Source organism: Pteronotus mesoamericanus, unplaced genomic scaffold (genome assembly GCF_021234165.1).
Source record: "Pteronotus mesoamericanus isolate MK-2021 breed Mesoamerican mustached bat unplaced genomic scaffold, CSHL_Meso_final contig_20, whole genome shotgun sequence".
NCBI lineage: Eukaryota > Metazoa > Chordata > Mammalia > Chiroptera > Mormoopidae > Pteronotus > Pteronotus mesoamericanus.
Genome location: NW_026555085.1, coordinates 99,220,775 through 99,248,276, shown reverse-complemented (window position 1 = coordinate 99,248,276; position 27,502 = coordinate 99,220,775). Strand labels below are relative to the sequence as shown.

The 27,502-nt window shown below is 45.0% G+C and overlaps 1 protein-coding gene across 4 annotated transcripts in view; it reads right to left on the bottom strand.

Annotated features, from left to right (window-relative positions):
* Positions 1-27,502, bottom strand: part of ARID1B (AT-rich interaction domain 1B) — a 399,594-nt gene that overhangs the window by 6,531 nt on the left and 365,561 nt on the right. The window contains exons 11-19 of one of the 4 annotated variants that reach the window (XM_054570149.1): positions 24,200-24,309; positions 23,321-23,479; positions 17,568-17,777; positions 14,524-14,728; positions 9,136-9,274; positions 8,709-8,881; positions 5,376-5,526; positions 2,826-2,922; positions 893-1,676 (exon numbers count right to left, since the gene is read on the bottom strand). In XM_054570149.1, the coding sequence (XP_054426124.1) occupies positions 893-1,676; positions 2,826-2,922; positions 5,376-5,526; positions 8,709-8,881; positions 9,136-9,274; positions 14,524-14,728; positions 17,568-17,777; positions 23,321-23,479; positions 24,200-24,309 (2,028 nt within the window). The remainder of the gene's footprint in view (positions 1-892; positions 1,677-2,825; positions 2,923-5,375; positions 5,527-8,708; positions 8,882-9,135; positions 9,275-14,523; positions 14,729-17,567; positions 17,778-23,320; positions 23,480-24,199; positions 24,310-27,502) is intronic. The other 3 variants (XM_054570150.1, XM_054570151.1, XM_054570152.1) reach the window with 3 other exon arrangements.

Genomic DNA, 27,502 nt, shown 5'->3' with positions numbered 1-27,502 from the left:
ATGGTGCTTGTGTCTGTATCTCTGCTCACCTCCAGGACCCCTCTCTGTATAAAACCCTTCACTTTTCTCCCCTTCTCTCTCTGTGGCGCCTTAGTGTCCAATGACTGAAAATGTCTTTAATATCTTTCTAATCACTGCAAAGGATTTTACGTGAAGTGATTCTGAGATTTCTGAAAATAATTTTTCATTACAATCAAGATCTTTAATTTCCTTTCCTGTATTAAAAGCACTTCGTGAATAAAGTGGGAGAGCTGCGTGTGCTCCCCGACAGTCCAGACCCCCGATCGCTCTTCAGAACGCCCTCCCTGGACGAACAAGCGCCGTCAGGGTCAGGTGAGCGGCTCTGTGGCCCGTATCTGCCAGTGCTGGCCGGGGCCCACCGGTGCTCCACATCGCCTCTAACTCTACCTCCACCCGCATGTCACGGTCAGGCTTCTGCCTTCTCCACAGAAGACTCGCTGTCTGTCTGTGTGTTGTCACCAGAGCGACAGGGCAGCTTTTTCTCAGGCCACCTAGTGTTTCACCAGCCTCATAGCTGTTCTGCTAAGCACACACTGCAGAGATTAAGTGCTGGGTTATGGTCAAATCTTCAAGCCCAAAACCTAGTCCACAGTCACTGATGCTTCCCTGGTTTCTCACCTGGAGCTACCTGTCTTACACAAATAACAGTCCCATGTAAAAACATCATTTTAATTCACGCTCTTCTCTGGGGCTGCTTCTTAGTTCAGGTTAGTGAATTATTATCAACTACTGCTCTGCACGAAAACATGACAGTTTGAACTCCTAAGAATTTCCTACCTTTGAGAGGAACAGGAAGTACATCTGAACTGCAGTTAAAATTCTAGGCCACACCTGGAATTCATTTCAGGAACAAAGCCCTGGGCACGCTTACCGATGTCCTTTGAGGTAATCTTTCGCCTTTGTTTCAAGACTGGCTGCGATGCTTCCACGGAGCCGGGAGGGAAGGTGATCTCCCTCCGGATTGGGGGGGGCTGGGGAGGCGGCCCGGCAACCTGGGACGTGGGCACGGTGGGCATGACCTTCTGCATCTTCATGGAGGGCAGGAAGGGAGACTTGCTGGGCGACATGCGGCTCTCGAGGGAGCGCGGGAAGGACGCGGGGCTGGGTGCTCTGGAGATGTGGTTTGGCAGCGACGGCGGCGTCTGGTAGGACGACTGCGGCGGGCGTGTGATGGGCTGCATGGAGGCGGAGGAGGACATGTAAGGCTGACGCTGGCTGACGTGGGAAGGCCACGGGCTCTCGTGATTGATCCTCTGATCAGGGACCATCATGTCGTCCGAGCGGTTCATGCCGGGATACGGCGGTGCTTGTGCAGGGCCGCCTGGGCCCTGCCGGTTCTGGTAGGGGTAAGGCATGTCATTCCGAGCCGCCCACATGCTCTGCTGGGGCCCCTCGCCGGAGGCCGAGGGCATGGGGCCGCCCATCATCTGCGGGGGCATGGCGTGCGGCTGCATCTGGCCCGGGCCCTGCATCCTCTCCCGGTTGTAGGGGTACGGGTACTGGCCCTGCATGGGCCTCCGGTCCGGGCCTGAGTAGGAGCCTCCATACTGGTTGTACATCTCCTGCTGCTGGTTGCCATACTGCATGTTGTACATGTCTCCCTCATGGCGTTTGGCTGGAGGCCCGTACATGCCGTCCATATGGCGTTTGTAATTCTGAAATTCACAGAAAGACAAATCACACTGATGTGCTTTTACAGGAATAATCATGCACGTGAATTGTGCAAAATAGTTATTACGTGGTAGATGTTCATTCTGAAGTGACTATGGGAAGCTCCTACAACAACTAAGGACTAGCAATTTATATATTATATTTCAGTATACTATACTATGCCACTGTACTTTTAAGAGGGCTTCTCAAGTTTATTTTCAAGAGCTTGGGGGGAAAAAAAAGGCTTCTGTCCTGCCATTTCCAGGGCTGCAATACCAGGGGTATGGCTTTGGTGACTACCACACAGGCGGCGGGAACAGGGACTTAGAGTGACACTAAGGGGGACCCAGTGGGTTCAAGGATAAACCTCACCAGGATGGCCTGAGCATTCTGAGGGCCTACGTGAGAGGTTCCTGGGCTAAACAGGTTCCTTAGGCCTCACTTCACAGAACACGCCCCACAGAGGACCTGGCTCCTCAGACTGGACCCCCTGCACATTCCACAGCCCTCACGGCAGCTTCCAGCCTGTCCAGGCCAGACTCTCCCACGAGAGCCCCGCTGGTCCTGGCCTCTGAGGACAGGGTTGGGCGCGGCCTCCTGGGGAGCATGCACTCCTCTTGGGGATGCTAGAGGACACGGCACCTGATCAGGGTGGGACTGTCCTGATGGGAGTGAGTAAGACGCTGATGTGTGATTAGTGTTCTTTCACTTTACTTGAAAATTGTTTTAAGACCAGCTGGTTTAATAACACAATTCAATGTACATACACGCGCCAGTAAAATGAAACACATGTTTAAACTCCCCCTCTATTTTACAAAAGATATTAGACCTTTAAAGTTGTTTAGTAATAGTTTGGTATGATAGTATACACAACAGACATGTTTAAAATACACTTAAGTTGGGCATATTATTTACAAGGCTGAATGTCCTTAACTTCTTATAGGTTGTATTTGTTTTGGGATACCATATACCAAGAGCTATTTTTAATTTGCTGACTTCAAAATCTTGATACTATTTTCTAACACAAATAAATACCTTGTGATTGTTCAATACATGCTAACCACTTTGTCATGCGTGCTCAAACTCTCCAGCAGTAATACCAGTGCGAGCTTTAAACAGAAAGCACAGAGGCACCCGCCCACTCGCCAACTCACCGGCTGCTGCGGATAGAGGCCTGGCTGGTGTCCTCCATACGGCGGCTGTCCTGAGGGGGGGCCTTGGCCCGGGTACTGCTGCCCATAGGGCTCATGCCTAGAATGAGGCATTCAGAGAAAACTTCAGGCCAAGAGAGAAGGGGACAGTCCATTTCCTGAAACTCTACGCTCCTCAACAGCTTCTCTTCCCTTCACTCACGCACCTTCCGACAGGCAGTCTGAGCAGCCGCAGACTTTAACTTTTGGCAAAAGGGATGGGAACACCCACTTTGGGGCCGCTGCCAATCTCCTGGTTAGAGGCAAGAGGAGTCCAAGCTGGCTGGGCGGGCACCCTGTGCCTTTGAGCAGAGGCCCCGCCCACCCATTCCCAAGTCCCAGGGAGCACCCTACCGGACTATGATGTGGGTGTTAATGAAAGCAAGAAACAACACAGTCTGAGAATCCAAGCAGTATTTCTGAGAGTACCACAAAATGGACATATAATAATGGAAAACAGTTCTACTTCTCGCTTTCTCATTATGAATAAGAAATGCTCCATTTTTTTAAAGGTATACTTCAGAATTATTCCAAGTGACATCGAGTTAGCTAATAATTGTATGGATGTTAGTACTCAAAATTTCAAAGTCTTATAATCCTAAAAGGCTTATAAAGAAAAGAGTAACAGGAATGATTTAAATGTATTTCTATTAAATCACTCCCATTTTAAGATTTACTTTTTCAGCTATTATCCTGAGAAATTATATCATAAAAAAAACAGCATGTTCCAAAAAACTGAATAGATTTGAAATAAAAAAAAAATAAGCTGGTTTAGTTACTGTATTGATCTTGTAAGAAAGGGAATACTTAGACTAAATAAATTCCTAAACTAGTCAATGAATAAGAAAGAAAATAAATAAACTTTTACAGTATCGCATGTAGACCAGATATAGGGGAAGTTTTTGCTAACAACATTCTTATCTAGAAGGAAACTTCAGAGGAAAAAAATATAACTGATATGGGTAAGATTTAAACTCAACAAGTTAACACTTTTCAGAAGAGAAAACTTAGCAATGGGGTAAAACCCCTCTCTCTAATGCGGTAGAGAGCCACAACGACTTCTAAACCTAGGCCACTCAACATTCTAGAACGAACAGAAAAGTATGCATATTTGCTTCAATTTCTTTAAGACTGTCTCAGGACAGTTGTTCTCCTTCTGATCTCATCAGCTCACACACACACATCCCCACACAGCCACAGCAGCTTTTCCTGGACCCTCAAAAACACACCAAATCTAAGCAAACTCCTTGATTCAGCACACTAAACATATCAGTGGTCAAATGATTAATGCAGATATTATAAACAAACATTCACTGCATGCCACCAGGGTAATAACCATTAGCCTAGATTTTTAAGTCACCATGTGATAGCTACGTAATCTCAAGAACCAGGCTCAAACTTTCCCCCTTTGAATTAAACCAGGGACACCTCTTAATTTTGTAACCATTCCCAGCACACGGGCCGATGAATAGGGCACCGCTCTGACCCCCCGGATTCTGAAGGAAAGCTCCCCATCCGGAGGGCACGCCCACGAGGCTACAGCTAGAAAAGGAGCTTTCAATGGTGCCTCCATCTTTTTTCTTTAACAGCTGCCGACATCCCACTAGAGCTTTGTCCCTGCGCACTCCTCTCAGGGAGGGGACGTGCACACGGCTGGGAGCCGGGGCTCTGCGGTCAGGCCTGGGCTGGGCCACGGGTGCGGAGCCTTCCTGGCAGAAGCAATCTCTCCTGAGCCCTATTGCCGGGGGCAGCTTTTTGTTCCCTCTCAGAGACGCTGCAATGACTTTCCTTTCACAGAAAAATAAAGCCGGATCAGTGCTGCCATGTAACTTTCCATTTTCCTGCCAAAATGCCGTCCTGCAAGGAAGTCAGGGCGAGGCCGTGCTGTGGCTTTTCTGGGAGATGCCTGGTAAGGAGCACAGCATTCCCCCAGCTCCAGTGCCCACGGGGAAGTGGGGGCACCTGAAGAAAAGGTCTGCGAGAGCTTCCTGAGAACTCACACACCCGCGTTTGCCGACAGCCCCAGTGGCCACCACCGCAGACTTACCCTGAAGAGGAGGACACGCAGGCAGGAGGGGAGGCTGTGCTGATGCCCACGAGGTCCTGCCGGATCATAAGATGGGCCACACGTGGGAGCTGGAGGTGCCAGTCTCAGTGTGGTCACAGAGAGCACCTGAGTGCGGGCAAGACCACTGCGACACGGGACAGTCATGGCCTTGAGTTCTCAGGGAGAAGATGTGCCACGGCACCCAGGCCCCACTTTTTTCTAACCTACGCTTCTGGGCATCTGCTTATAACAAACACACCTGACCTTGGCTGCCTGGGGACAAGGCCCTTCTCCCGGTCCCATTACAGCCATCCAGTGAAGGCAGCCACCCGACAAGCACAGTCCTTATGAACTCTAGCAGGAAAGTAGACACCGTGTGTCATCATCGCCCCCTGGCTCAGGGGCATGTGTTGGGAGGAAAACAGTTTCTAGCAACTGGTCTCATCTTCACCTGAGGAAACACTCACCTCCGATCATAGGTGGTTCCATAGGGAAACTGCTGCCGCTGCCCCATGCCCAGACTGGACATGGCTCCGGAGGGGCTCTGGCTGTACACGTCCTGCATGCTGCTTGTGGGCATCGGCCCTTGCGTCATGAAGGGCTCACTGCCTCCAGGCACTGTGCAATTGCAAACAACGGATCGCGGTGAGCGTTTGCAAAAGCCAAAGTCCCCTCCTAGTCACATTATCCTTAATCAGGCAGGTGAACACCCCGCATGGGCCCCTCCCTGGGAGTGGGCAGAATCCCTGAATGTGATGAGATGCGGCTCCCAGGCTGTCCCCCCACATGGCAAAAGGGATTTCACAGATGTAACTAAAGCTACTCATCAGCTGACTGCGAGTTAACCCAAAGGGACTGTCTAGGCGTTCCCTTTAAATTCGCGTCTAAAGGTCGGAGCAGGCCCAGTCAGAGATGCCCTCCCCACTGGTCTTGAAGAAGCACCCATCGGGCAGTGGAGGGGGAGCTGCGAAGATCCCCACCCTCAGACGACAGTCGACCAGATGCCTCTTCCCGCGGCCGCCAGGACCCACACCCTGCCTGCGGTGCGAGTGAGCGCAGGAGCCCTGGCTCAGAGGATGTCTCGACCTGGTTGACACCTGACGTCTGCTGCGTGAGCCCTAAGCTGGGAACCCGCAGATGTCAGGTTATGTGACGTCATAAACTGATGTTTTTAGCTGCTGCGTTTGTGGTAATTTGTCATTCAGTAACATCGGAAACGAATGCAGTCCCAGGTCCTCGGTAAGTTAGTGCACTTCCGAGTTTGCTTCCTGGTCTATTAAATGAGACTGGTGACACATCTCATGGAGTCTGGTGGGGAAGAGATGGAATACACTTATAAAGTTAGTTTTCTTCCCTGATGGGGGAGAAAAGCAAGAACCTGAGCATAAGCACCACCCACTGACGCACTCCAAAATCAGGATAAAGAAAATCACGAGGGAAGGTGAGGATTGCTCCAGAATCGACGACATACATTATTCTTGTCAGGGGGCAGAGTGGCAATTAAGTCAAATATGCAAATTAGCATCAGCTCAAAGCCTGAAGGAAACTGGGTCAAGCCCAGAAACTGGTCTGTAGGCAAATTATATATTTTAGTGCAAATCTTAATTGATATATAGTACTACTACTTCCTAAAGGTTGTTACTTTTATCTTGCATGAAGCAAAAACTGGTGAGAATTTTGCGAGCTGATAAATCAGTTAGACTGGCAGAAAGGTGTAGATAAGGAAGCCTAATACTGGTAGAAGGTGTTGGCTTTGCAATGCGCTTTCATATACTTTATCTTTGTTTACTTATTTATGTGAGAGGATGAGGGAGGGAGAAAGGCAGGGACAGAAACATCTATATGAGAGAGAAACACTGATCGGTTGGCTGCCTCTTGTACGCGCCCCATCCAGGACTGAACCTGCAACCCAGGCATGTGCCCAGCCCAAGAGTCGAGGCTCACATATTTATCTTACTTCATCTCCATCAAGCCTCAGTAGAACCAGTTTTGATGTTATTTTCCATTTTATAGATGTAAAAACAGAGACAGACAAAAATTAAGGGGAATAAATAGCTTAATTCCCCAATATACAAAGAGTTCTTAAAAGTTAGTAAGAAAAAAGACAATCAAATTAAAAAATGGGCAAACACAAAAGTGGATCATCAAAGAACAAGAAAAATAGCCAATAAATACATGAAAAGATGCACGGCCTCACTAATAATTAAAGAAATCCAAGTTAAAACAATTATGAGGTGCTTTCCCCTCCTAATCTGATTGGCAAACATTAAAACGTCTGTTCACACTCACTCTTAGGGGCAGAGTGGGGCTCATGCGCTCACCCTCAGCTACGAGTGGTAGACGCGTACGGCTTGGGCCAATGCCTGCCACGGTGGGCTGCGCCCCGATGCCTTACTACAGAAGCAGCTTCCAGGAGTGGCAGCCCCTGATGTCCCTTCCCACCAGGAGACTGGGCTCTGACCAGTGGGCCACTGGCACATGGGAAGCAGCTTATAGCACCTGCCCTCCTGAAGTGCCTCTTGCTGAGCCTCCAGTGTCATGTGGTGCCCAAGAGGCGGCAGGGGAAGGCCCCCGGGCACCAGCCATGTTGCCAGTGCAGCCCCCGGATGGCAGCGGCCATTCAAGCAACATCCCAGCCCCCGTAAGGCTCTTCATCGAGCTTCCACAAGGGGACAGCTCCACAGGGTCTCAGCTGAAACCACGTGGGGCAAAGAACCATCCCGTCCACCACAGAACTGACTAAAAAACAGGCCCCTCATAGCGGGCGGACAGGCGGGGCCAAGGCTTCGAGGGTCCTGGGGTCTCAGACTGGACTCTTTTATCCACGGTCCCTCCCCTCTATGGGGCAACAAGGACAAAGAGCGGGGTTTCCCCTGATGTTGGTCGTTAAATAAAAAAAATCGGAGTACCACCAAGTTTACTAGCAGAATAGAGGGAATGGAGGAATGAGTACCGGATGGCCCTGGGGACAGGGCTGTAAGGGACCCCATCTCCTGGGGGTTCTGTTTGTCTGCTTTACCCTGGCACTAAATAGACCAGAATTATAAAGCCGCAAGTGAGGTGGAGTACACGAGACACGTGAGACAGAACTTCCTTCTTGGGCGTCTGTATCATTTACAGGGTTGGTAAGAACAAGTTATATAGCTACCTATGCCTGGCAAGGTAACCCACAACCACCCCCCACCCTCTGCAGTAAGGAAGTCTGTAGGCCTGAGGAAACAAACACAGCTTTCACTAGCACAGCATATAGGTAGGAGGTTGGAATGGTTCACAATAACTTTTGAAGCCAAATTTCAAATACCACTTATTATTTTTCCATGATATTATTGTTATCATATTTTCAGAGTCTAAAAATGTGATATGACCCCCCAACAGCACTAACAAAATGTTCTAACATTTCACACCACTAAGAAAAATTGCTACCTCCAACGTTCACAAAGCTTTTTGAATTTCTGAGTTTGTGGATTTATTGCATGTTCTGCACAATCTTTACTTGGAATAAGCAGCTCAGAAGCTTGAAAGGAAAAAGTATAGATTATCTTGCTTTATGTAACAGATAAATCTGCAATGTTACACTCAATGATATACGAGTATATTTTGTGGTTTAATTTACTTCCTGTTGGTTTCTCCCTGGGTTGGGTATGCACGGTCCTTCCCGGCCCCCGGCACCAAGCCTAGTGCACGTGGTGCGACCACCACGGTGCCGATGCCTGGTGGTGGTCAGGCTTGTCTGCTGAGTGCGCCTTTCTGTGCATTCACTCAGAGAAGATGCCCTCGGGGCGGGGTCCCTCTGCACTCACCTTTTCTCATGCCCCCGAAGGGGTCCTTGTTGGGCTCGTAGGGCACCCTGCCCATCACGTCGGGCATGCTCAGGCCCTGCTGGTACGGGGCACTCGGGGTCATGGAGTTCCGTTTGGGGAACGAGGAATCACTCGCGTCTGAGAATGGGTCGTGCACACTGACTGTACTGCTTCTGGGTGGATGAGATAAATGAAGCTTTAATGACATAGGAATTGTTACCTCCAAACAATTACTCAGAAAATAAGCACATCTTGAAATCTGTAAATATAAAAACTATCCAAAATAAATGGTGTGAATAAAATTAGTAGTATTCAATATTTAAAAACTCACTAGGGCACACCGTTTCTTTTCTCTACAATGTTTGCTCCAGAAAAGTACACTAGACCAATCCACTTTGGTATGGCTCGCTCAGTTCTTTTACTGTACCTTCCACCTTGCATTGGAGTCATCTGTCCATGAGGGGTGGAGGCTGGAGTAGGTGGCTTCAGGTCACCTGGAACCTCTGCCATTGAATTACTGCCAGTTGATTGGGGGGTCTGTGGACCTTGCAAGGATCCTGAGTTAGCTGATAGTAGTAAGAACCAAGAGAAAATGGGGGAAAAAAACAGGTTATCAAAGTAAGGTCATCCTTGCTGGCTATTGAAGAAAACAAACAAAAAAATAAAAATAAAAAAAGGAAAGAAAACAACCATCATCTTACTAGAAATAGTAACAATATCCATTGCTGGTAATGATGTAATAAAATTAGTTGCTATTCCATTTTTTATAGAGGTATAATGGACATATAACATTATAATAGTTTTAGGTGTGCAATATAATAATTTGATACTTCTATCTATTGAAAAATAATCACCATAGTAAATTTAGCTAACATCCTTCACCATATGTAGCTGTACATTTTTTTATCATGAGAACTATTCTTACATTGTTTGTAGTGAAAATCAGGAAAAGTTATCTTAGTAAACTATTCAGAAATATACTCCATTTGTGAGCCATAAAACACAGTTCTTCTTTTTGACTGGGTAATGACTTTCCTGGGTATTTACCCCAAGAAAATAATCTAGTATACAGAAAGTTTAAGGCAGAAAAATGTTTATTTCAGTGTTGTTTATAATGCAAATAATTTATTTTTCAAATTAATTTATTTTTTCAACTGCATTTGTCTCTGCCTCCCCCCCCCCCAACTTTCCCTTGCCCCCTCCCTCCCTCCCACGCTCCCTCAACCCTACCCCTTTGGTTTTGTCCATGAGTCCTTGCTAGATGTTCAATATAATTTAAATGTACGAGAATGAGAATAGTGGGATGAAAACTTTGCTGTATCAATTGGATGGACTCCTGTGATGTTTTAGAAAAAACTTAGGAAAGTTAGTTCTGATCTGAGGCAATGAAAAATGTTTAAGTTGAAAAACAATGATACAAAATAATAATGGGCCTCACATTGTATTTCAGTCCTTTCTCAAGGTCTAGGTGTCTGTACTTTGTCCATTAGCAGTGAATTTGTAGCTAGGAAATCTGATTTGTTACTGCAAAACACAATACTGGTTTGGAAATCTTTAAAATCATGACCAGAGTTTCAAGAGTTGGCTTTAATAACAGAGGTCAGAACCGAGCAATCTCTTTTCAAAGATTGGGAGGTGGCAGGTGTGATCAGCCCCACCTCATGTACAGGACAGACAGGTTAGTGAGGACCGTCCCAGGCACTGGAAGTAGCAGAATCAGATTCTTGAAAAATTAACCTCACCTTATAGGAAAAACAGTATTTTAAGGGCTCCTGCTTCATCTTTGATCACAGAGTCCTTAGTAGGGTAGGTGTTCAATAGATACTGGTTTCATTTATTAATAACTTACTGAATAAATAATGGCTTTATTATACTGCAGGGTCTTTCCTATGCCTGGATTTCAGCAGTGTACCAAATGGACAAGAATGGCAGAATTACTAGCTGCCTGTTAATAACAACACTGCGTATGTTATTATTTGCAGTTCCTCTCCCGCACAGTTTCCAAGGCTCACGACAGTGAGCACCACCCATGTTTTACTGTAGAGGAAGCTGAGTTAAACTGACCACGAGAGCTTAGAGAGTGTGCAGAAAGGAGTCAGAGATGACACCAGGCCTGGGCCTTCTACTCAGCCAGTCTCAGCTCCGGCGATCTGCGCTGATGGGTGGCCAAGAGGCTGTGTGTTCTGTGCAGTGTATCTCCTGGGTGCCCAGGACTAGTTTATAAATCAAATTTTGGTGAAACCTTAGCAATGCATATTTAAAACATCTAATAAAAGAAAAAAAATAGTCTTTTATAAATACATAAGGGTAATCCTACAGGCATGACTGGCCCAGAGCTGGCAGGAGAAACAACTAGCATCTCACACCAAGGAGCAGAGTGCACAGTGGCCTGTGTGCATACTTGGAAACATGGTTCATGAGGTTGAGATTTCAGAATGACCCTTATTTATAAGTATTCCCATTTACAGTTCATAAAAAAAATAAGGAAAAATTCTTTCCTCCTGCCAGAGTTTCTTCCTTCCCTTTCAGGAAAAAAAATGAATGCAACCTCTTGAAGCTCCATTAATAACGGAGGCTGGCACACAGTCTAGGATGTCCCTACCTTTTGCCAGAAGCTACAAATGTATACTCAAAAGTAAACAATGGAAAGGTTACTGAAGGTTAAGTACATTCACACACTTCAGACTGTACAGCCAGACTCCTGGCTGGGAAGATAATTTACACAGCACGAACCTGGTGCCCTACTTCTGGCTGGGGTTGTGGGAAGTAGGGTGGGAGAAGGAAGAAGAGCTGATCTGTCCCAGGTCTGCAGTGACTAGAGGTCACCCAGAGGGCACCTTTGTTTATAATCTGAGCCCCTTTCTCATTTATCTTCCACTGAGGTTTCCCTAGTTGGATCCATGACAGGTTTTGTGACATCACCTGTCAGCTAATAATAGAAACACAGTCAGCCACCTGCCAGCAAAGATGGATGGGTTTTGGGTTACAGACTCACTAATTGAATGTGGAGCTTCCTTGCCCCGCCCTCTCCTGCTCCTCCCAAGCAGGCCCCTGCCCCTCCTCTGCCCAGGCCAGCTGGGTCGGAAATTCCTGTGGCTGTTCATTAGAAGTCCACAAACTTTTATAGCTTTATTATAATGAGATCCCCGCTGGCACCTTCAAGATGCAACTGCAGCTCAGGCCTTGCCCAGGTTTCACTTGGGGGCCTTCCTCCCGTGGCTGACTCGCTGCAGTGGCCAGAAGCCTGGTGGAACCCGCTCTCTGCAGGGAACCCCAGGGCCAGTCCACAGTGAGGGTCCTGAGGGCCCCAAAAGGCTGAGGGTTACACCCCCAGGGGCTGACAGAACTGAATTTCAGACCCGTATCAGCCATGTCAAATCAAAACTGGAATCCAGACGGGTGGCTTAGAACGCTCTTGAACTATAGCCAAACGACCTAGAATTTAAGTTGGTTTAGTGACAATTTAAAAATATAACCTTGAATGTTTCTTAAGAATCTTAGTTTACTTTGCCTGGATGTGCTAGTAAGGAATGAACTACAATTACATGCCTGTGGGAAAAACTGACTTCAAAGAACACACATTTTGGCTGAAGGTTTTTAAACATGTTGTAGTATATGTGAGATCCTGACATGGCAAATTGTTGAAACTAGTTTTGTTTTCCTTCTTTGACAATAAATGTTTCAGAGACAAGTTCCTTAGCAACAGCTCTGGAATCAGGGAGGGCACTGATCCAAGGCTGCTGGGGCAGTGCCTGGCTTTGGGCTGTGGACTGTTGTGAGTCACTCCCTCAATGACCTGTCTCCACATCTGTCCGTCTCGCTGAGCAGTGTTGTGAGCTGTGCACCGGACACCTAACTGGAGCAGATGAGCGTGGCACAAGTGGCGCCTGCCTCCTGGGCCAGGCAAAAATGGAATGGAGGCTCGGAAGCTTCTCTCCGCTGTTTCCTGCTTCACAGGATTTAGCTACATTTGGACAGTGGGAAGAACGGATTATCAGAAGCGAATCTGCAATCCAAGCTCTTTTGTGCAGTTAAAATGATAATACTGCCATAAATCGGCAGCTTAAGAAAAGGGAGCAAGGCAGAGCTGACTGTTGGGAGAACAGGCCTCCACTTTTGGAGGGATCTGCGCCTCAGCAGGACATCCGTGCTGAAGCTGACATGGCCTGGGAGGACCATCCTTCATACACAAGTGCCGACCAGTTAGCGACACAAGCTCTTTTCTGGTGAATAAAATGCATTTTCAGATCTTTGCAGACTTGCCACTTTGGTCCCTACACCCCACTGGGTTTTTATTTTGGAAAAATAGTTTCAGAGCTGTTCATAAGCAGCTTGTTTTACTCTGTGAATATAATGTGGGATTTTTAAAATTAGACCTCACAGTTTTTCAGGTACACTGTAACTGACAACGGCAGATCTTCGAGGGTAGGGTTAGAGGAAGAGAATTTCTACTTGTACTGACAAATGACAGATCTAAATCTAGGCATATTCACTCCAAGTATGTGAGACCCCTTGATTAGCAAACTTCGGTGTTAGCACTGGTATCCAGACAGCAGCTAAATTAAGAAACAACTTCTTTCTTTGGTTCACAGATACTGTCTTCTAGGTGTTAACATTTCATCCATTACAGAGGTACTTCCAATATGGGCAGGTGAATGCACTGGGCACAGCACGGCCAGAAGGCCAGGAGCCAAGCCCCACTCCTCCACTCACTATCATGTGGCTTTGGTCAGCTACACTGCATGCGCCTTCGGTTTCTTCTGTGTTTTAACCAGTGTCTGTACGCTGGGCTGATGTGGAGATGAAATTACAGGCATGAAGAAAAGTGCCCGGCACACTGTCAGTGCTCAGGAAATATTGGCAATGAGCCCTGCAATCTGATCCCAGAGCAAGCCCCTGCGATGGGAGGTGGCAGGTGTGATCAGCCGCACCTCACGTGCAGGACAGACAGGTTAGTGAGGACCATCCCAGGGCTTGGAAGTAGCAGAATCAGACAAGCTCAAGTCAACTTGAACTTCAGAGAGGTCACCACCCAGAACAGGGATGATGCAAAGTCTCTCATCTCTGACATTGTATTTATCAGAATATAATGATGTAGTGATTGCAAACTTTAAACACGAACAGACAGAAGGAGGGCTGGCAGGAGGGAGGAAAGAACTCAGGGTCACCAGCAGTTGTGTGGAGAAATAGGAGACAGACAGGTATCCGCTTGGATTTGTGTATGAGAGTTTAGGTGACCTGCCTTTATTCCTAACCCTCCTGACTTCCTGGTCCAAGCTGACTGGACTACTGTCTTCACCAAGACAGTGTGCTGAATTCCCTAAAGGTGACAACTTGCGGGGAAGGCTGAAAGACGAAGCCCAGATCCCACTTTGCGAACACACAGTCTGAGTGTTCCTGCTGGAGGCCGCGCAGGTAGAAGCCACCCGTCCGACTGCAGGGTGGGATTTCTGGCTGCACACAGGCCAGCAGTTTCCTGGGCTAGTCCTTCTGACAGAGTTAGGTGGACTATTTCAAAAATACCTGGATGAGGAATAAAGGTATACAGCTCTGAATTCCGAAGTCTACTTTGACTAAGTAAGGTAAAGCTAAAGAGTAGTGCCTTCCACGTGAGGACCAGAAAGGACACTCTGCTCAATCTTAGCCTCTCCCTCAGACATTGCCCACGGGGGTGCACGTAAGCAGACAAAACAAACGCCTTTCCTCTGTTGCGTGACAGTTAGGAGGCCTCAGGAGCTCTGCAGCTGAGAGGGGGGTGCGCCCGCATTGGCCACAGTCCTGGTCATGGGGCAGAGGCTGCAGTGCTCCCGCTTACCAGGAGATGGCGGCTGCAGCTTGGGCTGCTTCTTGGTCTCCCCAGTGCTGAAGACTTCGGGTGGAGGCTCCTCCCCACGTTCCGTCTTGCACTCAAAGGCAAACAGGTACTGGATATACTGCTTTTTCAGGGAGCTCGCTGCGCTGCTCGAAGTGCCAACATTCAGGTTGGTTGCCAGCTCACGCCACTTCTTGTTTTTATTAACCTAGGGGGGAAAAAAAAGTCAGGGTCACTGGTTTGCAGCAAAGCAGCTTGTTTAAAACCAGGAGACAAAAAAAGCACTTAATGTCTTGGTTTACGATTTTTTTTTTCATTTGCCTCTTTTAACTAATGCTCATTACTCCCACTCAGTAGTGCAAAGACAGCATTTACAGTTATAAAACCATTAAGGAACCTGCTGATAGCTACATAAAAAGCACTGCTCATCGAGATTCTTCTGCCTGGTACATCTGCTAATGCCTCGCACTCTTCTAGAGCTGGTGCCACTCAGAGCCAGCAACGTATCTCTGAGCTAATGCACACTATTGCTCACATTTGGCCCCATCCCACTTCTAATTAAAAAAAAAAAAAAAAAGGCTTCTAATAACTACTTTAAAAACCAATAACAGAACTATTTTGCAAGTTAAGTGTTTCAGCCTAGATATGAAAAAGTGTTTCCTTCCAACCGCCACATGCTCCCAGAAAGATGAGCCTGTTACCCCGGCCATGTCCACCCTCTCCCATGAGGCTTTCCTGGGGTGTCGGGCAAAGGGAACAAGGCCCCTGACCAAGACACCTCAACTTACATGCCCAGACCAAGCCATTGCACCTGGCCGGCCTCCTGATCCGCCGGCCGGCCTCCAGGACAGTCACCCAGGGCCCGCACAAGGGCAGGAACCTGTGGAACTGTCAGGGCCCCACCTACCCTCAGGCTGGAGGGAACATGGTGGCAAAATCAGAGAAGAAAGTAAGTCCTGCCACGTTATGTAAGGGTTACAGGCATTATTTCACCCTTTTGGTTCCCATTGGGGAACAGCGTTATGGAAAGTTAAACACATGAATGCAACACGAATACCTGTAAATACTTGGGGATTATTCTGCCTTCACATGCGTCCTATGTTCAACAGAATGGGGAAAGGTTAAGGACACAAGTGGTTTTTAATGAAATGTTAAATTTTTGGATTCAAAGTTTCTCACAAAGCTCTTTATATTCTTTTACTTAGTACTAAATGGTGCATGATAAACTGTACCACGCTCCCGGAAGTGCTTAATGCCACTCTTGGCACTTAATGCAAGCCTGCAACAAGCAGGCCTGTCGAGTGTTGCAGAAGTTAAGCAGGGCACTGCCTGGGACACCTGACATGCAAGTCGCTGAGCTGAGCTGTGTGTGGCTGCAGCAGCCGCTCCAAGCACACCTGATGGTCACCAATCATGATGGGGCGTGAGAGGCCAAGGCCAAGTGCTCACCACTGAATCACAGGTACAGTCAACATATCCTTATTAGCTAGGCCAGTAGGGTCTCGTAGGCAGACCCGACTTGGTAATATACACAGCTGAGAGTCAGGGCAAGGTGTCCAGACCAACCGTACACTTCTATGATGGTCACCCCCAATTGTTTAGCATCTTGGGACTCTGAAAAATCCATGCGAGGGATCTAGGTGCAGAAGGGAAAGGTCAGGGGTCTGGGTAGAGAGGGGAGAGTTCAGGGGGTTTGGGTGCAGAGGGGGCGTGTACATCTCAATTCTCCCCTGGCTGACCACCACTCACACTTGGCGTGCAGGGTAAGATTTACCATCCGATCATGCAGCGCCTTGGACCAAGCTCACCTTGTTTTAGTTGTAGGTTTCAGGTCCCCAGTGGCTGGGATGGGGCACTGCGGGGAGAACCAAGGCCTCTCCTGTACCCCTGAGGTGTGCAGCACTGACACCAGGTGAGACTTGTGGATTAGATGATTGGCCCTTGGGCAGTTCCATGACCTGTGCCCCCTGGGTGGAATGCAGGGTGCCTCACTGTATATTAGGCCACCTGGTGCCCACAGTGGCTCCCTTCACCGATCTGGGTGGGAGCCCGGTTACTGACACGTTTGAAAAGCTCCCCAGGTGATTCAAACGCCTAGCTAGACCTGCAAACCACGGCTGATGCGGGAAGCAGACGCTTTGGATTCAGACCTGGCCCTGCCACCTGCCCCGAGAGTCCCTGGGCCACAATGCCATTGTACTTCATTTTGTTACAGGTTCCTTATCTCTTCTTTGGGGCTGATGACCCCTGCATTTTACAGGGAGTTAGAAAGACAAAGGCAACGGCTGATGTGAGGCCCATCGCCCAGCAAGCAGGGAGCACCTGAGGGCAGTGCCCTTCCCATTCCCCCTGCAGGGCTCGCACCTGCCCACCAGACTCCATGCTGGGGGCAGGGCTAACACCCGGAGAGGGAATCGTGGCCTTGAGAGTAGACATTTAAGGGGGACGTGCCCAGAGTCAGGCCAGCCCAGGGCAGGCACCTGCACAAGCCTGAACACGAGTGCCTCCTGAAAGTCTGCACCCCAGGCGCCACCTGGCCTCCCCTTGTCCCAGTCCTGTGAACAAGCACAGCACTGACCCCCTGTGGCCCAGGTGTCAGGGATGTGGTTTTATAAGTATGACTAGTTTTCTTGATTATTGCTCTGGACAGAAGGAAACAGTGAATCTTAGTTATAGCTGATCCAGACAATTAATTTGGTCACCTGCAAAACATTTCTGGAGTATTTACTGTGAAACCTAGCAGGCCCCACAGAACTCTACAGCTGTCAGGGACCCTGAAGAGAAACCTCGCCCGAGGTCTCAGAGCACAGATGAGGACTGGGGCCCGTGCACACGACCTGCTGAGGTCGCACTGCGGGCTGTCTGCAAAGCCAGACTCCCCAGCCCCAGTGCTGCCCCTGCATGGGTCCCCATGAAGATGACTTTCTCACGGGCTTAGCTTTACCTTTGTGAGAAAACGACCCAAGGCTATATATTTATTCAAAGAAAGTTGCTGTAAGAGCTGTCTAGAATGTCCTCTTAGTCACCACTCCCTCATTCTTTCTCACCTGGGCCAAACCTCCGATCTCTTTGACACAGACATAGAGTCGGAACAGGTCCAGGGGCTTCTTGCCCACGGCAGGCAGGCTGGAGACAGGGGAGCCTCTCTCTTCCATGAAGGTCAGGTAGCGGTCAACCCACAGCTTTCTCTCTGGCTCGTTCCCCAACTCATACACCTTTGTGATCTTTTCCCCAGTGGTGGAGGAGGAGCTGGATTTCTGGAGCCCAGAGGAGCATTTGGAGAGGGGGCACGGTGGGCAGAGGGAAAGGGAAGAAGGTGAGAAAAAAGCAGTGAGCTACTAAATACAGAAAGAGAAGAAATTTAAAAAACTACTACTATCACACAACAATTAGGAATGAAGGCTACTAGTTCAGGCACAAACTATACATTTCTTAATTAAGAATTTACTTTGACTTTAAACAAAGGCCCAAACTCCCCCTTTTATATACTTAAGAAACAAAAAACCTCTTTTACTTTATTGATATAAGCGTTGAATCCCAGAAGGCAAGATTCCAGTGACGCCTCACATCGTTTTTTAAAAATAAAAGGGTGTTAGCTCATAGAATGATCCCAGTGAATAGAAAAGTTCACATGTAATATTATAGAGCCCCCAAAACTATATGGACTCTACTTCTCCTTGTCAAAATAAGAATGGCTAATGTGTGTCTCCATGAAAACTCTCAATCATATGGAGGAAGAGCAAACACGAGGAACTTGCTGAAAATAAGTGGTATAGGTCGCCAATCACAGCACCCAGCGGTGTGGGCCCGTGCTCACTGGAGAGCTCTGTGAACTCATGGCGCCCAGTCGCGGTGGCCAGCTCTCCCTAATTAAGACGTCTCAAACTCCTCTGCCACGGTGAAGGCCTGGTAGATAATTATTTTAATAGTTTCTTAGGTAACCATGTTTTAATCATGAACACGTGCTATTTCATACTCCCAGCTTACCTATACAGATTTCCTCTTGCATACGTGTTTATATGCCCATGTACTGATGCTCTAATTCTTGCTCTATTGTTTTTCCAACTGTACTTGATACTAAAATGTCTGAAGTCGCTGCTTCTGCACACCTGAAGCCTGTATCTGAATTACGTGAAGTGGGAAGGGAACACTTTCAGTCCTAAAAAGCCCAGCTGCATAGTTTCCCTTTCTTTTACCTCTCTATATTTGTAACAGTATTGGTGTACTTGTAATAACTTGTAACTCTGATGTTATTGTACAAAATCCCTTCTAAATGCCCTGTAAAGATTTCCTTGAAACAGTAATTTACTTCAACCATGTTTATTTACTAGGTTATCATTTGCAACATAGAGCCATTATTTTGATGGAATTTTTCTTAACTCTTCTGCATTAAATTTAGCTTAAAATCATTTAAAACACATTGCTGAAAATCTGGGGGTTAAATAACATGATTGCTATTGAGGTTTGATTCTACCTTGTTTAGCAAGATGATCCCCAATAAAAGCAGGGCCTGAACAAGGAGGCCTGAGAATAAAACCCACAAAGCTGCTGACTGGCAGCTTTTCCTCCAATCAACATGTAATTCTCCTAAGCTATTTTCACTGAAATTTTAAGTCCTCAGCTCTAGAAGTATTGAGGCATAAAATTTTTACATCAAATATATAGAAATGGGTGATAGAGTTGATGTAAATAAGAAAAATGTGGAGTGGTAGGATAAAAAGTAGTGTGATCTTTTAGAATTTACGTTGATGCTCAAGCTAACCCACAAGTCAGTCACTTCAAAATTATTTTACATAGCTCTTAAAAATATAGGCCTGCATTCCTATTCTTTTCATATGACCTTGTATATTCCAGAATATGGAGTACACCATATAGACAACTGTAACTTTTTAAAATTTATCTTCCTATTCTTATTTATTCTTAAAGAATATTTGACTATGAAAAAAACTGTCCTAACATTTTATACCACATTCTCATACTGATAACATTTCAGGAGCTTTGTCGTCATTAATGGGGTAGTTATTATCAGGAGGTTTCTAAATCCTAGTATTGAATTTTTTCTTTTTTGGAGGTACTCTAAAAAGAAAATGGATCCAATGTTTTAGAATAAATGAAAACTTGAAGTAAGGATATGAGGAAAAGAGCATTCTCACCTAAAATCAATGAAAAAAACCCCAACCTCCCTCTTGCATTTCATTTGTGAAAAAACTAAGAAGTTTCAGATTCTATTTCAGCATGAGGGAAATAAAAGCAATCATTTCGATGTAAAGTCACTCTCCCAACATCCTGAATACAAGATTCAACGGCCATTGCTGGCCCAGTCCTCTCTAAACTCAGGCTGGGAAGGGCTCTGGAAGCAGTTACTCAGGGCTCAAGTGAAGAGGCTCTGAGACGGTTTGTTCCTACTTAGGGAAAGGAGCGGGTTCTCCTAACCTGGAACAGGTCTCTAATTAGCCTGTCTCTACATATTTGAACGTTTCTCATCTTTCTTTGTTAAATGAACTTAAGCTCAATGCCTGCATATCTCAATTTCTTCTGGTAAAATTAGAAAAGTTTAATGAAGATCATAGTTCTTAACAGAATCACTTTTCAGTTTTTAGAGCTTCAAAAAAGCATTTTCAAGGCTCCATGATGTAGGAAAATGCATCCGAATGAAGGGAACTGAAGGGAACAAGGTTGGCTCTGTTCCTGTCTTAGGTCCTAGGATGTGCTTGCTCCCTGATGCCTGGTCCCTTGCCTCAGTCACACTGCAGGCTCTCTTGCCCTTGGTGGCACCTGGTAGAAAAGGCCATGTTTTGCATGGGACTATCTGTCTGCCCTCCACTCTCCTGACTTGACTTTAAGTTCCTGTTCACTTGGAAACACCAATAGTGACCAGGCACTGAAGGTACTCAGGATGTATTTGTTCCATGAGGGAATACTCCTGAGGACAAAAAAGGTCTGAAAACCCTGGCACCATCCAAAAAAAATTAGCAGCTGATTAAAATGTCTTCCAAAAAGGATTTCTGTGAGCACGGCGCTACACGAATGTGGACACTCTCTGGTAAGACTGAAGCTGTGGTGGGATCGGGCTCAAGGCCACCTTGTAACCTCTCCATTCCTGGCCTCAAGGTCTGCTGCCTAGCTGATGACCAAAGCTGGTGTCTGGGCATCCAGGGAGAGAAAAAGGACAGAAACAAAAGCCTTGGGAAATCAAGAGTACATACTTTATCATCGATCAAGCTCCACACAGACCTTTTTGCTCAGATATTAGCTATGCTGTGGATAATGACGTCTGGATAAGAATCATTATACACTCTACCCACTGACAATGGGTAAACTAACTAGCTCTGCAGAAAGATAGGTTAACTTTCCCAGGTCACTAGGACCATCCCATGCTGTTTCCGTGTTGTAAAAATTGTATCCTACTGCACAAAACTGCCGCGGAGGCAAGAAAAAGGAATGGGAATTGCTGAAAATTACAGCAAGACATAGTATAGTGCCACAAATGTTTTCCTTGCATATAATTTAATTAAGTCTATAAGTGCATCTTTCCTCCAGTCTTTTAGGCAGATTTACATACATTTCAGCAGTCTTTACCATATGCCTGGTAATATGTGTATGTGCAAATGTTTATTTTTATTTTAGAATGTTTTGTAACAACAGTGTTGGTCCATAGTGCACTGTCAAAGCATAGAACATCTTTATTATTTAGTCCACGTCAGGCCTGCTATTAGACAGGCTTTATTAGGGACACTGGTAAGAGCAACTCTAACCCTAACTGAAGTACAAACTGAAGTCAGTCTCAGACAGAGCAGGTCAATATTCCTACGTTGACATATCTGCAGTGATTCAATAGCAGAGACAATCTGAGGTCCTTCATTACAATCTCCTTTGGTCCTTTCCAGAATTAGCATCTCATTCGAGAGAACGGCTGTTTTCTCATCTAGAGCGATCACTTCACATCTCCCACCACTCACATGAAGCGTCTCTTGTCCTTACCTACCAAGGGAGTCAGAGGCTGGCTTACAAATTCTTAAAAACGGTTAGTGTTCAGAAAGAGGTAATATATGTAGAAATATTTAGAAAAAACAGAAAAGTTGTATGCAATTTTAAGTATAATTGTATTATAATCAGAAAATAAAGTTAACAATTCAACTTGCTTTTTTTCTTATATTTAAGTAGATGGCAGGTGTATACAACTAGTAAGTTAAAATACAATAAATATCTCAATCATTCTTTATAATTCAGAAATCAGCAAGGTAGAATTTTTTTAACAGATAGTCTACCAGCAGTCTTTGTTTTTAATTTATTGGTCTTTATTATTATCTTAAGATTTACAACCTCTAAAATTTTTCCCTCTGAGCCAACATACAAATGTTTTTGGAAAGTTATAATTTGAGTTCTACCTGTTAACTTGAGAGTATTACTGATTCAAAAATGTTTTTCTTATGATTAAAACAACACAAACCAGGGTAGATTATGGGGAAACCCCCACAATGTTGGATGCCTTCTGAGATTCAAAGCAAGTAACACAAAGACATCAAAATTGAGAGCTGCATCCTCCCTTCCCATCAGTTCTGTTTAACCCATCCTAGACGCATTTTTCACTTCATCTTGGTTGTTGCAAAAGCTAAACATGTCTACAGAGAAGATAACAGCAAATATCTATCATTTCTTCCTCTGAAAAGGAAAATGTTGGTTAGACTAGAGCTCCTTATGAATTTTACAAATATTTACTGGAACCACCAACTCTTTAAACCTTCAACTCAATCAGCTTAAACCACTGAATGGATAATTAACAGCAGCCTCCTTTTGGGCTTTGACTAGATCACCAGATTCTGCAGTTAGAGTCTTCTCCAACTTGCTCTTCCTGAGCCATGCTCTCCAATACACTGGCTTACAAAAATTAATGTGTTAAGCTTTCTTGGCAAGTAATTGCACATTAAGGTTTTTTAAAAAGATCTTTTGATTCACTGTACAAATATAATATAACGGTTACTATAGGGCCATTTTTTTTTTTTAATGGCACAGAATTTCTTTAGTAGGAAAACAAAGACTCTATAGGCAGAAGAACATAAAAGCTCAAAAATTCCCTTATATACACATTATCATTTTTGTTTTTTTATATGACATCTGGAAATCACACAATTTCAAGATTATTAGCAACCCCGTGCAGGATGTAATTTTTCATCTTAACTGATTCTAATGTAGGCACACATCATTAATCGAAAAGTAACATTCCAAATACTCACATGCACTAACATTTCTACAACTTTTCCATTAATTTCTGGTAAGTAGATGGAAACAAGCAGGGCTGGTATTATGCTAAACCATGCCCAGAGTGTAATGTTTATATTCTTAGGTAGGCAGTTTTGAAATAAGATGTTTCAGATACAACAACCCATGCAAGATTTAGGCCAAATGCAAAACTTGTCATTTACTCCATAGCTGCTTATTAATTCCCATGTAAATGGAGAAGTACCTCGTTTTAAATTTCTTAAGTTTCTTAGGTGCACGACAAATTAGACATTTAAACAAAGTCACTGTGTGAGGGAGTTTGAACCCAGTAACACAATCGCATGCTCAGTACAGAGGTGCTTCTTTGCAGCAGTGGTTTCATTAACAGAAATCAACTTCTATGATGCACATCAACTTTATTCATTTTGTTACTGATGTAATTATAAAGAATCCCTTTCATGGATAAATTATTGAAGAAAAAGTCTTATAAAACAAATAAATAAGCAAGCATTAAAGTAGAATTAGTTAATTATCAAAAAACCCCGAAAAAAAACCAACACAAAAAACCAGAGCCACTTACAGGGCTTGATGGAGTCTTTGGCCAGCCTGGGCTGCTAATGCTATCACTTTCATCTCCATGAAATGAGGAGATGCTAGCAGAGCTGGGGGACATTGGGGAAGGGACTGGCAGGTTGCCGGGGGTTGGGGGCTGAGAAATACCCTGAGAGCTGTAGCTATCCTGTGGTAGAGGAATAAAAAAAAAAAAAAATGACAAAGGTAGGGCAAACTTTATTTAAAATAACAAAAAGTACATCCAGTTTAACAGACTAACTTTTATATATATAATAGATATATATAAAGACATGTACAAACAACACACACAAAAACACACACATATAAAGGTATTAAAACAGCATTCTTAATTAGTATAATTTGGTAAGTTTGCTGGATGCTGGATAAGGCCACTAAGCCACCATGCTTACTTCAAGCTTACATGGAATGTTAAGCATGGGTTACCCCTTATGAAAGAAAGAAAAAAAAAAAGCTGTTCACCTTATTTATCAAATAAGGCAGGAAAGCAAAATATTAAGTATGTTGTTGTTGCTGAGGCGGCCAAAACAGGAAGCTATAAACTGAAGGCAGAGAAAATGGCTGCAAGAATCAAAACCAGGCAAGATTCCTTACTTCTCCCCACCCCCAAAGCATTTCTCTTAGGTGGGTCTTGTCCCTCCACCCCTCTCCCACGACCATGAGTTAATGCCGTAAGAACTAGTAACTTTCAGATCCACACCATGAGGGGGGTGGGGAAAGAAAGACTACAAACATATTGCACAGAATGAAGGCATGCAGAGAGAAGAAACCAAACGGAAACAAAGTGTCGGCCAACACCAGTGACTCAAGAACATGGCAGCTTTAGCAAGGCAGCCCCCACACCGCGTGCAGAGGAGAAAGGAAATACCTTCGCCTTGCTCTCAGGCTGTGGAGTGCCTTCTTCTTTACCGTCTGCTTTGAGAGGCAGGGGCAGTTTGGATTCACCAGGAGACATCATATCTGCAAGACCCATAGATGCTAATCGAAAACAGGAGAAAGAGTTTAGGATTATACATGTGATTCGTCAGGCTGAGCTCCTGCTAACACAAGTTACGGAGTGATTCACGGAGTACCCTTGAAGGAAGAAAAGGAAAAAGAAATTGTAACTCAGAACACACTAATTTCTGAAATCTAAATAGCATGACATTCTGGCAATCCTGTATCTTAAAAACAAAAACAAACAAGGAAAAAGCAATCATTTACTCAAGACCCAAAACACTGAAAAGTCAACTTCTGGCAATATTTAAATAATTATTTAATAGAGTAGGCGACAAGTGGCCATAAGCCCAATCTTTGAATTGCTCATCAGGTGCTGAAAGCGAATGCTGGCTGTGTATAGTTTTTACCTGGTGACTAGAGGATTTACTGTTTTCTTAATTTCCTAAGTTCACATAACCTATAGTTCGCAAAATCATTTGACACTTTTTATTGTTTCGTTTGAAAATCTTAACCTACTGCATGTGGCCTAGCCTATAATAATGGAAGACAGTCATGATGTATGACTTCAAAGACAATGATCAAAAGTACATTTTGAACAAAAGAATTTCTCATTATTTTGCAATGGGGTTGGCTTCCTTCCCACCTGGCGCACTGCGTATGTTTGTTCAGTCCGCAGTAGAGCTCAAATGTCCGGGTCAGACACCTACACCAGCTCAAGGGTCAACCCGACAACCCCAGGCAAACCTCATTTTCTATCTCTATGCTCAGAAATTCAATCAACTTCATCTACGCTTTAGAATGAAAGGGTCACCAAAGAACAAGTGATTTATACACACTTATTACAAATATGAGTAGACATTTTCAAGTGAAAAATATGGGTTTGGATTTCCTTTTGAAGGAAGAGCAAGGCTACAGTAGGGGGTGAGTGTAGACATCCAGGGAATGACAGCTGAGTCCCTGCAGAACCCCACTGTGAGAGCCATCTGCACAACACTGGGCTCTGAGCGCAATGCCAGACAGACGTGTGAGGAGAGAGGCAGGTGGAAGGGCAAGACAGAGAGAGACGTGAGCCTCAGGAGTGAGTGAAGACCAGAAGACATTTGTATTTTGACATGAGATAAACCTGAGGTTTTATGGACAGGACCCACTTTACATCCTGCAAATGAGTGCTGGCCCCAGCATGGCAGTGCACGTGGGGTGTGATGTGCCAAAAACAACAAAGGAAAAGGAAGCTTTAGAAAAGGCTCCACAGATTGCCCACTACAAAACGATTATTGCACATATTCGTGTATTACTATGTTTTAGAAAATAATTAGTTTTAATTACAGCAGTGAGAGAGTGAGCGGGGCTCTGGCGAATTAGCTGGCAAGCTCCGTGGTGCTAATTTGCTAATATCGTTAGCATCACTGCAGGTTGAGACCAGAGGTCCTGCCAAAAAAGCCTGCCCGCCACGTGCCCAGGAGTTTACATGGGCACACTCAATGGCGCGCTCTGAAATGCCTGTTTTCCAGTGGCTGGTTTTTCAAAGCCCATTTGCAGCCCAGTCGGCCCTTGAAGTCATCACCACACACACAAATCATAATTGGGATGTTTTTCTTTTTTTTCAAATTACTTTCAATACTTAGACTTTAAGAACTGGAACAAAAAGCTTTTTCAAGTGATGCAGCTGCAGAGAAAAATCTATTGGGATCAGCTAAAAATGCTGTTATTTTTGTGAATGTGTGAAACCTCAAAAAAGCAGCTGAGAGATATTACACGAAGAAGCCCGCCTTGTTGCTTTCGGGCGGTTTTATCTCTGGGGTCTAGAGAGATATGAGTTGGTAAATCTGTACATTAAGAAAGGCCCTTTTTATAAGAATATAAAGGGGGGGAGCAGGACAAGCATGGAAAAAGAGGCTTATTTATGAAAGTCCACATGTCCTTGCTAGTTATTCACAGAGTGGGTTCAAAGAAACAGCCACACAATTCCAGAGAAAGTGGCAAAGTCATGGACACGTGGCTTCTGTTAAGTCTTTTTTCTCCAAAGGTTATAATGAATAGTTTTGTCGGTATTTATAATATAGAATGCCTAAGTATTATTTAAAAAAATAAAAAGTAATGGTACTTTCTTCATGCATTAAATGTGTTAATGTACACAAAAGCAATTTTGAAGCATAAGAAACTAGGTCAATATGTCCTATGATAATAGTAATTTACACTGATTTAAAAATCAGACTTAGACAAATATAAGCATATATATTGATTTGAAATTCTCCAAGCTTCTTCACTTAAAGTATATAAAATGTTACATATTTTAAAATGGGCATCTGTGTTATGCAAATATGAAAACTGTCAAAATTGCATTGCTTTATTATTTTGAGAGATAAATAAGGACAGAATGTAGAGAAATAGTTTTATTTAGTACTCCTGCCATACAATGTAAATTTTATCCTACTAAAGGGACCATAAGATCTTTCCTGACTGCGGCTTTTATTACTCTTTTGTTGAAATGCTTATTTCTGACTTCTTAGCAGAGTTCTCTGTGAATCATGCAAAGAGCCACATGCCTCCCAGGGCAATGGTACTCCAGGGGCACTGTTTCCTTCTCCTTTCCTAGAAGACAAAGGCCACCACTATTACAAGGATGTGCTAAATCAAGGCACCCGGCTCCAGTAGGTAGAGCTCAGACGGACTTAAAAGAGGCAGTAAGGGACCTGTGGGTGTGGACTGCCAGCGAAGTGCTGTAAACGCGCTGCCAGCACTCGCCTCTGGCTTTACAGTGGAAATTTAAGAGCCAGAATGATTTCTTAAGTGAGTGTGGGTCAAGGTCCTCAGGCAGCTATTTCACCCTGGATTTAATATGTTCACAAACAACATAAGGAACACGTGGTGCGAGTAAAAGTGAACTTAAGCATTCACCCCTACTCTCCCAACCTCCCTTCTCAGTCTCTGCAAGGCTGAAAAACCATTCCCAGGGGACGGTAAAGTAGGACCAGAAAGGCACAAATAGTTCTTTTCTTTCCATGATAAGTAACATACCATACCTTGCAAAATATTTTATTCCTTGTTTTTGAAAACACAAAAGGGCCTATTTGTGTATTTCTCTGTAGATATTCATGACTGTTTTTATATGCGGCAAACATATGGAGAACACTGTTAACGTAACACACACACAGCGCCTGAGAAGAGCGCAGGAGAAACACCTCTGCCTAGATCAGCAAGGCCTTGGAGGAACCCCCAAAACTCCCCGAAG